The sequence below is a fragment of the Physcomitrium patens genome, chromosome 1 (assembly GCF_059467195.1).
Source record: "Physcomitrium patens ecotype Gransden chromosome 1, ASM5946719v1, whole genome shotgun sequence".
Lineage (NCBI taxonomy): Eukaryota > Viridiplantae > Streptophyta > Bryopsida > Funariales > Funariaceae > Physcomitrium > Physcomitrium patens.
The window spans coordinates 8,513,939-8,531,936 of NC_143410.1; the positions used below are offsets into that span (position 1 = coordinate 8,513,939).

Here is a 17,998-nt window from a genome sequence, read left to right on the forward strand (position 1 = left end):
TGCACTAATACTGTGCAACAGGGAGACCAAAGTCACAACTTTCATACAAGAAAAACTGTTCAAGTAATCACAAGACGGAGATGAAGACGAAGGTGGTGAGAATTGCATGCCATGCCAGCATGTGGTGGATGTGGTCTTCCCTCTTCAGGAGTCACCTCCCATTCCAACGTCGCATTGAGTCCTGATTTGTGGGTATCAGTCCATAGCTCCCGAGGAAGAAGCTGGAAGGTCTGCAACAGCAACCCCGGCAGCAACACACCACTCTCTTCATCACTTCATGAGAAGGCTTGTTTCCACGTTGTTTTGCCCTCACCCCAGTTGGTACTATTTTTTTAGTGTTTGTTTTCAATTTTGAGCATTTTGTCAGTTGCATAACTTTCTCATTTATTCACTCGTGTCTGAAAATCTTTTTATAAGATATATCAAGTTTTAGTGTGATATTTAAGGTAAGATATTTTTTATATCACAATTTAGAAGTATTTTTAAAAAGAAATGAAAAGAAAAGAAAATTATTTAAAAGAGCCTATTACAATGAAGGCAAAGTAGACTCAAAATATGTCTTGCTCACTCAAAAGTAAAGTGATAATTGTTCTTGGATAATACCAACATATTTTTATTTTTATTTATTTTTTTTGTAAAGAGAATTATTTATTTGGTACAATCACATTAATTTTGGTTTGATAAGACAATTGGTGAGTTCTTGCAATGTATCTTATAATAAATATTATGTGATAGGTGTTCATTGATAGGATGATGTTTGAGCAATGGATGGAAGAAAAATATTTACATGCTTTTATATATTTATATATATAAAAACATATTTTATGTTAGAAAGAATCAGTGGCATACTTTAGTATTTAAAAAAAGTGATATTAAAGTAATGAAAGAAGTTAAAATTTTAATATTATAAGCAATATTGGTTATAAAGTAAATAGATGTATATTAGGTAGATAGTATTTATTTCTATAAGCATTGAGAGAGCTCTTGATAAGTAGAGTAGATCTATTTATTGGTTATGTGTCTATAAAAAATCTAAAAGCTATTGTAATAGTATCTTTCATTTTGGACTCTTGTCTTATGAGCCTTGGGTTCGTTAAGAAGTTTTGACATGGTTTTTTTGTTAATAAGCTTATACAAAGGCAAGTATATGAATATTTTTAATCTTGTTAATACATTTTTTGTTCTCTAGTCTTAGTTCAAGGCTCTTTAATTATTTTTTTATTATATAATAGTTATTCTATTACTCTTTTACTTAATAAAAATTATTATATTATTATTTTTTAAAAGATTATAAACTTACTCCATTTAAGTATTTTTTTCTTTTAAGAATTGTCTAGTTTTATTTCTTAGACATTTAATCTTCAATTAAACATTAGTTTTATGCTTATTAATTTTATTATTTAAAAATATAATATTTCTTTTTACTTATAAAAATTAATGTTTTAAAGTTATTAATTATAAGCCATTAAAACTGAAAATTTTAATTTTTTAAAATTTTTTAATTAGGATTAAAAAGTAGTTAAAAAAATAATCATGATCTTTTTCATAAAATAAAAAATGGAAATTAAGAAAACAATAGGTAGATTAGAGCCATATTAGATGATTAAACCTACTCAAGAATTTCAATAGAATTTAGTAGATTTATTTGAATTATTTTGTAGCTTTTAATGTATAATTTAAATTTTCATTAATACAAAGAATTATTAGCTTTTAATGGCCATTACAACAAATTAGAACATAATAGAATATTTTTAATGTCTTCTAAGCTATTTGAATATTTTTAAACATTAATGCAATTTCAAATTTATAAAAGAAGCATTTACTTCTACAAAAACTAACATAACTAGCAATAAGTAAGAAATTAGTTGCAATAATCTCAAATAAGTTGGTGCATCCAAAAAGTATGTAGAATTTTAAAAAGACCCATGAGGCTATTTTTACATATGTTTATGTTGATTTTGTAAGAGTTAAAGAATTTAAGCTTTAATAAGAAGCAAGCTTAGAATTTTGTAAATTACATTGCAAATTTATAAGTTTTACTTTGTTATTTTATAAACTTATTATTTTTTATATTTAATCTTCATTCGATTCTTTACAATTTTTTATGACAATCTGATTTTTTAATATCTAAATTTATATATTAAAATTACCATTTAATAATTTAATAACTAGTTTAATTTTGAAAGTAATTATAATCATACAGTTATTCAGAAAAATTATTAACTGAGCCTATTTAAATAACTAAGCGAAATAAAGATGTTGTACCAATAAGCATATTTTTTTAGATTGGTTTTTTCATCTTTAAATAATTTTCATCAAAAAAATCTTAAATCCTAAAAAAATTAGTATTTGTATTTTTTGGTTATGAAATATTAAACAAGTCTTTCAATATTTTTATGATTTAGCAAAGAAAATAGGAGTTTTATGATGATAAATTCTTCTAATTAAACTTCTTAGTTTGTTAGAATATATTATAAAAGTTTACTACAATTGTATAGTTATTACTTTCTTAATGCAATTTTTGTCTTCATACATATTTATAGTTTAGTAAATTATAAAGTTACAAAAAATAAAGAATAAAAAAACTTACTGTATCTTTTTTTTTTTACACATTAATGTAGAATATATATCTAGTACACTTAGAAAAATTCTATAAAAGAAGTTGTTTTCTCTAACATCAATCCATTCTATTTATGAGCAAAGTGAAAACTAACTTGATGCTGATTGATTTATGGTTGCCATCTAGCCTATTACAAAGAAGATATCTTCATTATACTATGAATCCTTAAAAAAAAATACTTCTAAAATATAATAAATTTACAAATAATTACCATTTCTCTATAGCTAGGGCTTTTTGACAAAGAAGAATTTTATTAAGAAAAACTACTATCAAAGAATGGACTCTAAGTATTCACCATATTTTAAGTTGTGAATTGAAGGTATTGGCTTGGTAAGTGATAAATTTTTAATTCTTACAATTGTTTTGGTAAATAAAAATTTACTAAAAAAGAAAATATAATTAGAAACTATATTAAATATTTAAAAGAATCAAACTTATAGCAACCAATTAATAATAAGAAATTTTGAAAATATTATAAAAATAAAAAAAGTTGTAATAATCATAATTATTTAATAATGTGAAATATATTCAAAGAAGTACTAGGAATTAGAAATAAAACTACCATTATCTTCAACATTCACATCCATGTAGAACTATATTGCAATTTAAATGATAAAATATAATTTATTAATATAAACCAAAAAAATAAAAGTTTTAAACTAATACTACTACTATTTATTTAACAAATCTAAAAAAATCCTACATTATATAAGAATAATCAAAGCTTATAAATATATAGAACAGACTAAAGATTCTTTAAAAACTAAGATAATTGGTATTAATTTAAGTTTTTGAAGAATATCTAATTGAACAAAAAAAGACTAAAGTATGAAACTAAAATCAAATCAAAAGCTATATAAGGTCAACACAAATAAAGAACAAGACTAAACTTATTGTAAAATAAAATATGTTGTTTATTCAAAACCCAATTTTATATTTATACAAATTTGCATCAAATCTAAAAGAAAAACATTTGATTAAACCTGATAAGTTACAGATTGAAGTAGATGTAATTAAAGCCAACTATTTGTATAAAAGATCACTTAATTAAATAATTTTAAATAACAATATATATATATAAATATATATATATATACAAACACACTTGTATTTTGTAAAGACTTAGTAATTTTTATACAATAAATTCACCATGTAATTTAATACCATACAAATTTAATTACAAAAAAATTATTAAAAAAACTAAAATTAATTTAAAATATATATTTAATTAATCATAATCTTGAATAATATCTTTATTAATCATAATCTTAAATTATATTAATATTTGTCTTGTATTATAAATGTTTTTAGTGGACTTTGCTTGCATGTTTTTTAACAACCTTTGTGGAGGATTCAAAGAGAAAGGGAGGGAGAAGGGGAGGAGAGAGGACTAGGGTTGTTAAAAAACTTAGCCCCTCTTCTGTGCAGGGGCGTGGGGGCAATGCCCTTGTGGGTTGGTGTATGTTTAATTTGAAGTCCATTTACGGCAAGCACTTGGATTAACAATAGGATTTTGTTCAGACCTGATAGGGACCATTGTAGTGCATAACATGAGATTTTTGCAGTGAAAGTTGATTCTTTGGTGTATTTTGCAGTGGACATAGCTTTAATCCTTAAGTGAAACACTTACATCTTTGTGTCTTCAAAATTTGATTGATGTGAGTATAATCTGTGAGCATTTCTAACAAGTTTTAACAAATACACCTTATATTCTAAATTTAAAGGTAATATTAATACATATATTTTAAATATTATATTATATTAATATTATAAAATAATCACAAATACAATTAATTCATTCAAATTATTATGTATAATTTTTTTCTTAATCATAACTTAAACAACTAATAATAATTAATTCTATTTACATCTTATTTTTATATAATAAAGTTATATTTCGTAGTAGCTATTGTAATTTAATTATAATTTCTAATAAATTTATACATATTAACTAAATTATTTTATTTATTTATTTTTATTCAATTCTATCTATATTCTATTACTTTAGAATTAATTTATATATTATAAAATTAATTTTTATTATTACTTTATCCATCATTTCTTTAATTCTTAATCTAAATATGGTTTTGAGTCCATTCTACCACCTCTTTGTCTTTCCAACTAATTCTTTTTGGACAATCAAAATATAGCATAACACTATTGAAGTTTAATTTGTAAAATTATATATTAATTTTTGTTAATTGCTTTAATATTCACACCTATATAAATGTCTTTTAAAGAGAAATTTGACTTTACAAGACTTAATCCAATATACTACTCCACAACTTTTTTTACTTCTCAAATCAACAAGCATTCCATACTTGAATCCAATAATGGAACAAAAATTATATAGAGTTACTTATTTGGTGTAAACTATCTAATAACAATAACCTATTTGATTGATTCTCAGACTTCATTGTCTAACTAAATGCCAAGAATTAAATATAGACAAATTATCACATATTTAATTCTAAGATATTTAGAATTTTATAATTTTTTGTTAAAATTTAATATTTTCTTTAATATTTCTTTCTTAACACATACAAATAAATAAATAATCTACTATTAAACTTACTTTTGTTGCCAATTATTTTTCTACAACAAACATGTCTTTCTTACAATAAATAGATAAAATGTATGGATACACAACCACCTTAGGCATTTTAATAAACTTGTGTAATTTTATATATATATATATATATATATATATTTATAAATTTAATTATATATGATTTTTTTCTATATTCTTTATATATATATATAATCTTATAAGATACTCTTCATATTCTCTTGATTGATAATGTTTATTATTTAAATATTTTGCACTCTCTAAGGTTTTAAGATTGTATAAAAAAATAATGAAAAAATAATAATCATATAAACATATATATATATATATATATATATATATATACATGAGACTAGTAGCTCTAGTTTATAAAAATAGCCAAATAAAGTTGAATAAATAAATTTAATTCTTATATATTTCCAAACTTCTCAAACATTTAAATCTCAATTATTTTTGAGATGCTTTAATTTTAATAATCAAAAATTAAATTGAATATGATATTCATCAAATTCAATACAATTTTATAGTCTTGCATCTACATAAGTAATAATTACTTATAATTAATATTTAATTTAATCTATAGTGTATATATATATATAAGACATATATTTTAAGAATAAACTTAATTTAAAAATTATGAAAATTTTTAATTCTTAATAAATTTAATAATCAATATTCAATTAAGCTTATAAAAATCTCTTTAAAATATGTTAAATGAAAATTTTAAATTTAAATTATAATTAAAATAGAAAAATATTTATTTAGAATTTAAAATTTAAAAATACATTATTTTAATATCATGCTAAAAATGAAGTAATGATTAAAGATTAACACATAAAAAAATATGTTTTTAAAAATATAATAAAATAATATTTTTATATATTATAAGTACTTTTAAATATATTTTACGAGAATTAATAAATATATATTTTAAATAATAAAATTATATTATTTTAAGAAAAATAATTTATTAGATTTTAACATATTTTATATAAAAAATAATCTAATAAAATAATTAATCGCAAAATCAATTAAATATTTTACTATAAAACTGGGTTTCAAAGAATATAATATAAAATGTGATGGTTTCAATGGATTTTTTATAATAGAAATATATTTTTAATTTAAAAATATTATTATAGTTTATTTTTTATGTAAATTATATATTTTATTTATTTTTAAATCTTCTATAATTGCTTGCTTATTGATCTATAAAATATTAATATTTAAAATATGGATACTATAAATGTTAGCTTTGATATTATAATAACTTGGATTCTCAATTATAACTTCAATTTAAATATATCATTCTATCAAAAATATTTAATCAAAATTTACATAGATAATTATTTCTTAAAACAACATCACAAATACAAAGGAATTGCAAATAAAAATAGAAGATAGAATGCAATCTTTATTGGATCTTATTTACTTCATAGAAGAAAAAAATGTTTGATCTTACATCTTGATTTTAATTGATATTGTGAATGAAAAGCATGAACTTTCTTTGTTACATTTGTAAGATTTTTAGATGTCTCTCATATGCATTCACTAATATCATATTTGTACTATTATATAAGATATACTAATCTATTTTGGAACTGTCTTGAAATTAATACTTTTCTATCTTAAATTCTTTAATATTACCTACTTCTATAAGAAGTGGAATTTTTCTTTTTTTAGTATATTTATTATCTCGTATGGCTTTAAAAAAGATACATAGAATATAGAATAATTCTTTATTGACTTTAGAAGATAAAATTGATATGCAATTAGGCCCACAAATAAAAAATGGTACAAATGTATGATAATCTAGCTTCTTACAAAGGCAAATGGTCTTGATATTATGACAAAGTAATCATACCTTCTTGCCAACATATGATTGAGGCTATTATTTGTGATGGATATTTGCATTAATTTTTTGTTTTTTTTTAGTTTCTTTTAAGTGTGCTTTCACTTTTGTGTATAGTTCTAATAAAAAAAATTCCAAATCTGTTGTTCTAAGATTATTAATTTTTATTCAAATGTCAAAAGAAATATCCAATCATCTTGATGGCAACTGATAGTACATTTCAAATACTCCTCCAAAAATTAATTCATATGTTTTTTTTATCTATTATTTTTAAGATATAAGGCCAAAAGTTATTTTATATATATATTATTAATATTTTAAAAATATTATTTTAAAATCTAAATAATAATTAAATCTTCTAATTTATATAATATCTTTTAATAGTCTATAATAGTAATAAATATTATTATAAAAAAATCATATGTATTTTTTACTTACATAAAATGTGCTATTTTAGTGAAGCAATTCAATAAAACTAATAAAGAATCATAAAAACTTGAAATTAAAATTTTGGTCGTAAATTCCATAGGAACAAATTATTATAATTATTTTAATTTTGGAAATGGCTAGAAAAATCTATTAAATCAATGACAAGAAGTTTTTGATCTTGAAAAAATATTAATTAATTTAATGAAGTCATTAAAATATTTTTTACATTTGAAGCCACCAAATAATTTATAATTTTAATTTTAAGCTCTAATTTTATTCAAAATATTATGAAATTAAAAAAATGATATTGAACTTAAAGATCACATAATTATACTTCACTTTTTAAAATATATGAGCTTTTCTGGAAATACAAAAGATTTTTCTTAAATTCAAATTTAGGAATATTATAAAATTTAGAAGAATTATTCTTAATATCATAAACAAGAAGATTTGGGAACATACTTGATTAAACTTCTTTAAAAAATGTTAAATCATGAATAAATATTGATTTCATTATTTGAAGATGAAATTTTTTTGCTTCCATGGAACAACTTTTTTTGATTAAAAATTTCATTTATTTCTTTTAAAGCAAGATAAAAAAAAATTAAAAAAAATTATCTAAAAAATCTTTTTTTTGTAGCCAATAAATAGTATTAAATAAAAATCTAATAATGACATGTTTTAATGGACTTGAAAAAAATTTAAAACACTTATTGATATATAATTCTTAAAGTTTTTATAATATGTATAAAAAATGATTAGAATAAAAGTGCCTTCCAAATAATGGCGCCATTTGTAAAATGAATCTACAATTGTAAGTTTTTTAAAATATTTTTCAAATGAAAAGCTACTAAATGAAGTTTGTTAACAAATCCCATTTATAATAATATTGAATCTAAAATAAAGTCTAGAACATAAGTTTTTATAAAAAAAAACAAAATGCCTTAGAAGAATCAATGAAATATAAAATTAATACAATAATAAAGGTTGTCTTCAAAACTTCAAAATTTTCTTTACTTTCTTTGTTCCACTGAAGTTTTTTTTTACAAATTATACATATCAGTAGAGCTATAACTTAAGAAAATTTCTTAATAAAAATCTAATATTAATTGATAAATTTCAAAAAGTCTTAGACATTTTTTATAGCTCTTAGAATCTTCTAATGTTTGATGTATAAACTTTCTTAGGATCCATCATAAAGTTATCCTTTATAATGATATATCCTAAGAAATCAAACTTGAATTGTGTGAAATATATATTTTTCCTATTTGGCCTATAATCTTATATTTTTAATTTTTTGTAACTCATTACTAATAAAAAGTTCATATTTTGTATTCTTTGAGTAGGTTAAAATGTTTTTTAGATAAAAAGAAATAAAATCATCTAAAAATTCTTTTAAAATAATATTTTTTATTTGTTAAAAAATAATCGATCCATTTTTAATTTTAAAAGGCATAAAATTATATTTAAAATGTCCATACTTACTTTTGAATGTAATCTTCTATTCACTTCCTTCTTTAATGCATATCAAAAAATATGCTTTTTATAAATCTATATTAATATAGATCTTTCTTTCATTTAATCAATTATAAAGTCTTAATGTCAACAATAGAAGATACTTATTCTTGATTGTAATCTTGTTAAATTGTAAATTATCTATACACATTCTTAATGGTTTATTTTTAGGTTTTTTATTTTTCTAAAATAAGATAGGTGCTCTTGCTAGAGATTTTTAAATATAATGTATGATATTCTTAACCAAATTTTTATTAATATACTTATTGAGTGAAGATAATTCGTTTTGTAATAAAATATAAATTAATATAAATGATAGTTGAACTCCTTTTTTAAGCTCAATGGAGAAATTATAAGGACCATATTTTAAAAGAATATTTAAATTTTTCTTTTTAAAATCATCTTAATAATCTTTATACTAGCTTGAAATGTTGCTTGAATTCTTTTCAATATTAGAAATAGATGTAGCATAAATCACAAAAAATGATACTTCTTTTGCAGTATATATGAAAGTTCATATACTTAAAAATAAGAATTTGATTATACTAGACTTATAATATTCTACTTACTTAGAAAAAATCTTGGTTATAAGAAATTCTACAAAAAAAATCAATATTATAAGAAATTCAATTTGTTCAAGGATTATAATGTTTTAGCTATAATAAATATAAATTTATTAGATTAAATAGAATTATAAAAATATTAAGTATTAATAAGCTATTATGACTATTTATTACTATATCTATAAGAATAATTTTGTGAGTAATATCTTCAAAAGACAAAAGACAACTATCTATGATTTTTACATGCACAAGCTAAATTTTCCTTACTAAAGATGTTTTATGTTTTTTAATAAATCCTTCATCTAAAAAAATATACTAAGGCTTATGAATGTAGTAAAGTAAAGGCTTTGTGATTTTTAGGTTTAAAAAAAATATCCATTATAAAATAAGATGAAGGTTTTGAATAGAGTATAAAATCTTTACTAGGTGTTGCAAAAGATTTTAGTGACACAATCTTTATTATAAATGGAAAATTTTATTTTCTAATATAATTTCTTCATGAATAGCCATGCTTCTTATTTTGTAGCTACATTTCTTTTTTGAACAATATTGAGTAGTGTACTTAGGTTCTCTATAATATAAGTACAATCTTTTTTAATGACAATGAATTTTTTTCTTCCTAAGTGAGAAATTTAAAAACTACTTTATTAATCTGCATAGGTTTTGGTCTTGATGAATAATTTTCTAAGAACTTAAGAATTTTTGGTATAACTTGAATTATTCTTCTTCAATAAAATATTTATTTTTAGCATCTTTTAAAAACTTAATTATTATATAAAATGACTTAAATACTATATTATTTCAATAAGTTTAATTTTGGTACTTTTAATAACAAATATTTAAAAAAGTAATTATTAATGACTTAAATAATATATTATTGTTAAAGATTTGTTATTAAAAGTACCAAAATTAAACTCAATAATTAAAATAATCAATTTTAATTACATAAATTATTTCAATATAACTCAATAAAATTAAAATTATATTATAATTAAACTCAATCCTAATCAATTTTTAGAATAATTTTAAGACATCAACTAATAATAATTAAATTGTTTATTTTACTTAAATATTTTTATATATTCCGATCTAAAAATTAACAAAAATAATAAAATTTCTAAAAATGATTAATTTATCAATTCAAATAAAAAAAATCTTAATTTTTTCAATAATTAGTTATCATCCTTCTTTAACCTTAATGTCACTTTACCAACAGCAATAGCTCTTTCTTAAATCATTCACTTGTCTTTTAAATTTTCAAAATTATTACAAATTAAGTTCACTATTTGCTTACAAAAAATTATACTAATTCAACTAGCAGATTTTTTAACATCAAAGAAGCCTTCATTGACCTTTGAAATCCAAATTCTAATATTTTAACTCAATTGAATTTTAATAATCTTTGATCTAATTGTGCAACTAAATTCAAATCCACAAATGCACTTATAGTAAATAAATCTATATTCCTACAAAATTTCATCTATTAGTTTGCTATAATGCTTATAAAATTCTTTAAAAAAATATAAATATTTTTTTATTTTTAAAATCTTAAGTTACCTAAAATAACTTTAATTTTGCAAACCTCTCATAAGGTCAATATCTTTACAAAGTCGATAACTTTAAACCAATGCTCATACAACCTTCATCAAGTTTGCTCTATAATCTTCTTCTTTAATTAACAAAAGAGCCCTATAATTATTGTAGTTGCATAGTTTTGTGCCTTTGGATTTGATTTCAAACAAGTTTCATAATTAATCTTCTTTAAATATTAATATCTTACTTTTTAAGATAATTTTTATTTAAAGATGATAATAATATTATTTTTTTAATCTGCTTTATTTTATCTTATTTATGGCCTTAAAAAGAGAATAAAAAATCTTCTTATAGCATTAACATTAGATATTTTTAATACTTCCCTATTTTTTATCTAGACTTTGCTATTATATTATTCAATTAAGTTTTTCTATAATATAATGCATATTTGCTTTTCAACCAATAGTTGTGTTACAAAATGATACTATTACAATCAAGGCTTTAAAATTTGGCAATATAAATAGTAGTTGGTTGTGATCCATATTTTAAAGATAAGAACTTGATTTTCATTAACTTTTCGTGATCACTGTCTCCAAATGTGACCATAAGCACTTTCAAGAATAAATTTAAATCATATAGGATTTATGAATCACTTTTTGTCAAAGATACAAATTAAAAGAGAACATTCTAAAATATTTATACATTGATAAATCCAACTTGGATAAGTTTGTATAGATATTACAAAGCATATAATCTTAAATAAAACTTAATTTGTTGTAAAAATCCTTGAAATTTTAATCTTATTCTATTTAATTTTATTAATATATTAATCTCTAACTTATTTACATTTATAATAATAAGGATCTTTAGATTTACTTTTAAGATTGATCTATTAACTTTCTTTAATTACACAACTTCTTAGTATAGACATTATACCTCATTATTGACTTTAAAGAAAAATAATATGAAGTGAGACAATCTAATTACTTCTAAAAAAAATATAACAAATTGACATTCTTATCAAATTATGAAAGATATAAATCATAATAAAATTCTAAAGAAGAAATATATTCTTAAGATACCTAAACAAAAAAAATTAAATAAATCAAAGATAAATATAAGATAGAAAGTAGAATGTTTGTTGTCAAATAAAAATATACTAAAGATTCTTGAGCTAAGATAAGAATACAAGAAATTTGTTGAAAAGAGTGAAGAAGACCTTATTCTTGCCTCCATATATATTATCTAATTAAAGAGCTACATGGCAATGTTTCATAGGTCATTTGACACATGTCCAACTTATGAGAGACTTGTCTAACTTTCAAAGCAATTTTCTAATATATGTGCCACATTGTCAACTTGTACAATAAGTGACCAACACCTGCAAAATACATCCAACTTGTAAAACAAGGGATCAATATATGCAATACATGGCCAATTTAATGGCCACATTTTTAACCTATGAATTATCTATAAATACATAAAAAGTCAAATTTATATTTATAAAGCTTTCAAGGAGCTTTTTCACAAGATATTATCAAATTTACTTATTTCTACTTACTTTTACCTAATTCCTCTTATATTTATTAGTATTAGTAATTTTGTAACACCTTCAACATCATTATTAACCTTTTAGTATCAATAGCTATATTTTAAAAAGTTTATTTACTTTCAAAACTTAATCAGATTAAGTTAGCTATTAGAATACAAACAATTGTTACAATCCAACCAATGGATTGCTCAAAATTGCAAAAATTCTTACTAACCTTCAAAATCTAATTTCTAAAACCTTAACTCATTAAAATCTCAAATACTTTTGATTTGACCATTAAATTAAGTTCTATTTTACATCATAAATTTAACACAACTATATTCACAAATCCTCAAAATTTCATCTATAGATATGCTACAAAAGTCACATAATTTATAAATTTGTAATTCTTTTAATTCCACAAAAATTAAAGTTATTAAAAACAACCTTGGCTTTATAAATCTTTCACAAAATTATTGTAAATTCAAATCCTTTCAATTCCTCAAAACCAATACTTGAAGAAACACTATCAAATTTTCTCTTAAACCTTGCTCTTCAATCAACAGAAATCCCCATATTTTTTGTGGGTGCATGGTTTTGTGCCTCAAAGTATGGTTTTGATTCTAATTTACAACCAATCCTTTTAAGGTGTATTAATCTAAAGTTTCTTTAGGAAATTTCTACTCAAATCTATTTTCTACTTTCACCTTAAGATATGTATATATATATATATATATATAATGTTATTTTTGTTAACTTACTTTATTTTGTCTTGTTTATAGTCCTACAAAGTAAGTAGAAACTTTTTTTACTAAAAGACAGCACTAATACTAAATTATTTTTACTATATTTTTAACTTTTATTAATCTTTCTAAAATAACTTACTACTATAGTTTAAAATAAACTCTTCTATAATATAATCCTCTTTGTTTTTTTCTTCATCCAATAGCTGCATTACAATTCAACAAATTATAAAGTCTAATAAGCTTCTAAAAAACTTTTTCTGAAGATATCAACAATATCAATCTACTTCAAGATCAATTCCAAATACCAAAGTTCCTAAAATAACATTCTTTATAAATCAAAAAGATATGTTCCTTTCAAATTTTGAAAAGAGAGGGTTTTCACATCAATTCTATAAGATGATGTGATTGTGAAGCAAAGTGTTTCTACATCAATTCTATAAGATGCTGTAGAAACACTTTGACAGTGGTATTGCTCATTGTTATCTACAACTTTAGATATAGGTGCTTTCGTCATCGCTGAAGGGAATAGTCGTTGGAGTAACAAATGGTAGTGGTGTGCAGGGGCATGACAAGGCACCAGTTCATGTTGAAAGAACACAGTTAATACATATAATTGCACGAAATCTCATGAATTGCCTCATTACCACGCACTCCTTGAAAGTAAATGAAATCGATGCGCCTTTCAAAAGTGCTACACTACAATTTACGTGGGAAGCAACAGACTCGCACCGAAATCGTCACACACTGCAAGGTTTTTATGCTTTGAAATCGTCTGAAGTAACGACCTGAGAGAATTCGCGGTTACGAAGATGTGGGGTGTTTGATGACCTATACACTCCGACAAAATTGGATACGAAGCCATTCCACACCAGAAGGATCTGCTTGTTCAAAGCTTGATGAATTGGAATTCCGTTGGTGCTTGCTGCGTTTCTGTTCTACTTATCATTTGGCGCAATGGGGGCGCTCCAAAATCACATCTTTCCACTTTCATCAGCGAAAATGTCAGTCACAGCTCTTGTGACAGTGGAACAGATGGCTTCCGTTTGATACGCACAACTAGCAGCGTCTAGGTTCACGCCCAAGTTGATTGGATGTATGAATAAGGCAAGGACACATAGAAGAACATTGCAAAAATTCACAAAAATTGCTAGTTTCCAAGTAAGAACAACGAGAGATCAGCATTTGTCAAAGTTCATGTCAGTAGTCAGACAAGTGTGATTAGACGGAGAACGATGCACTGTGCCGAGAACTAACTACAAGTTTGCACCGTGTGCTCTTCTGCGCACGTTTTGTTACGGAGACCTCGAACATCCCATTATTTTGCACTTAGTAGCGATAACAAGATATGAATATCATCTTTTTTTAGCAACTTGTAAAGTTTAGATGAGATGGAATGAGTCGCAATCTGAGAGTGTGACTGCAGCCCATAGGATGGTATCTTAGAAGACTTCACCTCATAATAACATGCGCTTAATATCATGTTACATGTATTTTTATTGAAAGGATCGGTAAAACTTGTGTGACGCTCGACTGGTGATTTTGCTGTAGATTTTATTAGTAATGGTTGCGATTGTATACAAGGAAATTTGAGCAAGCATTGGATACCATCATTCGTGCTTTCAAGGATGTCACACAACACTACGTCAACAAATGGCCTTGAAGTGAACAGACAGGGATGAGTCACAATCTTTGCAAGCTGAGTCCATTTTCCACTAATTAACAATCTGATTGCCTCCGCTGCAATTTTTAACTAGCACCAAGCATCCATCTAGACATGAATAATGAACTGATAACCCCTTAATCTCGGAAAACAGACCTGCATTGTCCTGCCGGTTGAACCTCAAACATCAACAGAAAAATGAGCTGGTTTCCCACTAGAAATGGATCCCAAGCCTTGCCAGCGTCTCGCCACCGAAAATAAAAAGTCACAGTAGACCATCCAATTAACAGTAATTCAGAATGCAGCAGATCATTCCACTCGCGGATGATTCTTAGGGGCAACCGTTTTAAATGCTTATACTCGACTTCGATGTTTACGATGTTGACAGAATCATCACTGATCGATCTTATCTACTCCCGAACATTCCTGCATGCACATGGACGTTGTCAATGGACCAAATTTTGCAAACCTGATTGAATGTGTTACACTGAAAGGTTGGCATTATGATCTTCGTTGACGTCTAGAAACTTGTTAAGCAATCTGACGGAATTGTAAGTGGAGGCACATCACACAAGAATCTCGATTAGATAGGATTAGGGCGTACATTTGTGATTGAATTCACAGGTTCAATGGTGACCTCCTCCTCCTCCCCCTCCCCCGCCGCCACCGCCACCGCCACCGCCTCCACCTCCACCTCCACCTCCGCCACCCCCTCCTCCCCCGCCTCCTCCGCCGCCACCTCCTCCTCCTCCTCCTCGATGATATCCTCCAGGTCCATGCCCATAGCCAGATCCGTCTCCATAACCAGAACCTGGGTCATTTCCATAGCCTGCTCCATTTCCGTAGCCCGAACCATTTCCATAACATGATCCGTTTCCATTGCCGGGCCAGTTGTTGTACCCACCATTGTTGTGTCCACCACGGTCGCAGCTATCACAACCTCCTCCCCCATACCATTTTTCAGATGCCGCAAGCTTTCTCGATTTTGGATTCTGCAGACCACAGAGACCGGATCCAGCTCAGAGATTAATATTCATGGGTCATGGGTATTGTAAAACATTCAAAGTGCCTCGACTTCGAACAGTGCGCGAACAAAATCACTCCCGCTGAAAGGCATTAATCACAAGAATAGGTGCCACACCTGATGTGAATCGGTCGCATGCAAAAGAATGGGATAGTTCTTATTGCCTATCTGAATAAAACTTAATCGATTGGATTTCAGTCTAAACCACAAGTTGTTCATTTTCATTGCTGAGGATTTATTTCGGTTAGTATCACTGCGATGACAAAGCTGATTCTGAAATGTCAGCTGAAATGTAGTTGCTATCATGAGTCTAACTTTTGTGTATCAATGATCTGTGGAGGAATCTTCAAGAGACATCCACAAGAATTAGTTGAACTACAACCTTGCAAGGTATAGGAAACTTGCCCTGATGCCGATCGCAGCTTGCGCAGGATTATCCATAAGGTGAGGCCTGGCCAACACGGGAAGAATAAGAGCCTGGATAATGAAAAGTGCAATAAGAACAAAAAAGACGTCTCCAAACAACTTAGTAGTCGCCATCGCTGCACGATGTAACGTTGAAGCGACGCAGTAGAGTTATAGCTCACCATGCTGATATATATATATATATATATATATATATAGAACTAGAAATGCACAGAACCAACTGCTTCTGAACGCAGTACATGTGAAACTGCAACAGTATTTCAAAGTTATCAAATCAACTTAGACCTTTGCAGTTCATCGAGAGCTTGTGCTTAAACTCTGCAAGTTAAGGGAGAAATATTACTCCCTAAGCCAATTGAGTAGCTGCAGGAATCCGAACAGCTTGGCGTCTTAATGCTCTGGTTCGTACAGTACCGTGATGTTAGGTTTTCTTCTGTACCGGAATGAACCGCCCCATCGCAAGGATTTTATCCAGACCACCCACCTCCGCCGTGGATACATCTCCTTCTATGCAAATTATTATGCAGTTGCAACAACCCTGGAAAGCATGAAATCAGATTTTACGGCCAACGCTTGTCGCAACACATGTCTAGGCGGCAGTTTTAAATTCATATGCAACATGTGAAAAATGTGTGGAGATTGCACACTTTTGGAACTGTGTACTAATTCTCTAACATGGCAGTGGTGTCAACCGATTTTTGAGCCAATTTCCACCTTAAACCTTAAAGCCTGTTACATGGCTTCTAAAACCCTGCAGCTACATCACGAACCTGTAGAACCACATGCAGGGTCTAGGATTGTGGGTATTTGGTGAAACTAAGCATAGCTGGAATGGCTGAAACATCGAATTAATCCACTAGTTACCGGCGCGGCACACGCCATTAAATTGAGAATTTGCATCATTTGCTACTGAGTTCCGTCAATTGTCCGGAAAAGAAATTACAGCAGCGACCGTTTCATCAAAAGCAATCAGTTCCTGTGTATGGTCCCAATAGTTGCGTGACAGGATGATGTAACAGACAGAAAATTATGAGAGACACGCATTTATGGGGAAACCTGGGATGTTAGCATGATTCAAGGTCTGAATTAGGACTTCATTACCTGCATCGCTGCCTTAACTGCCGCAACGCAGCAGGGGAGCATCTCCCTCTTTACCATCTATTTTCAAGCTGAAACCACGTTGTTTATTTTCCGAATAATTCTTGAAATAATTAATGAATGACAAAACCCACAAGACTAGTCTCACTGAGATTGAATGCACAAGCTTCCAATTCCTTGTCCATTACCACATGGAAAGACTAAGGTTTTGAGGTGCAACTGGCACAAAATCTGGCTATCTTGAAGCAAATTGAGTGTGTCTGAACAATGACTTTTTGATGCTAAAACTAAAAGAGAACCAATTTGGAGAATATCTTTCAGCTACTTTCTTGTAATTATGTACGTTGACACATCCCAAAAATTGTGAACCTATTCAAGATTCATACCATCCGCCAAGCAAAGACTGCGGGGGGCACGTGAACATTTGCAAAG

The 17,998-nt window shown here is 26.2% G+C and overlaps 1 protein-coding gene across 2 annotated transcripts; it reads right to left on the minus strand.

Moving 5' to 3' along the window:
- Positions 1-14,834: 14,834 nt before the first annotated feature.
- Positions 14,835-16,763, minus strand: LOC112281219 (uncharacterized). 2 transcript variants are annotated; one of them, XM_024517492.3, is made up of 3 exons: positions 16,448-16,763; positions 15,623-16,010; positions 14,835-15,444 (listed from the first exon to the last, which is right to left on the minus strand). In XM_024517492.3, exons 1-3 carry the CDS (start codon positions 16,630-16,632, stop codon positions 15,412-15,414), a joined length of 606 nt encoding a protein of 201 aa, XP_024373260.1. In that variant the 5' UTR covers positions 16,633-16,763; the 3' UTR covers positions 14,835-15,411. The 2 variants fall into 2 exon arrangements, with proteins under 2 accessions (XP_024373260.1, XP_024373268.1); XM_024517500.3 differs by having other exon boundaries at positions 16,425-16,746.
- Between the last annotated feature and the right edge of the window lie 1,235 nt (positions 16,764-17,998).

Bases quoted from the DNA above. Each gene is read 5' to 3' on its own strand.
- LOC112281219 (XM_024517492.3), bottom strand. From the start codon at position 16,632: ATGGTGAGCTATAACTCTACTGCGTCGCTTCAACGTTACATCGTGCAG. The intron at 16,011-16,447 runs GCAAGTTTCCTA...TGTGGTCTGCAG, and splicing joins AAGCTGCGATCGGCATCAGG to AATCCAAAATCGAGAAAGCT. The intron at 15,445-15,622 runs GTACGCCCTAAT...ATGTGCATGCAG, and splicing joins CTGTGAATTCAATCACAAAT to GAATGTTCGGGAGTAGATAA.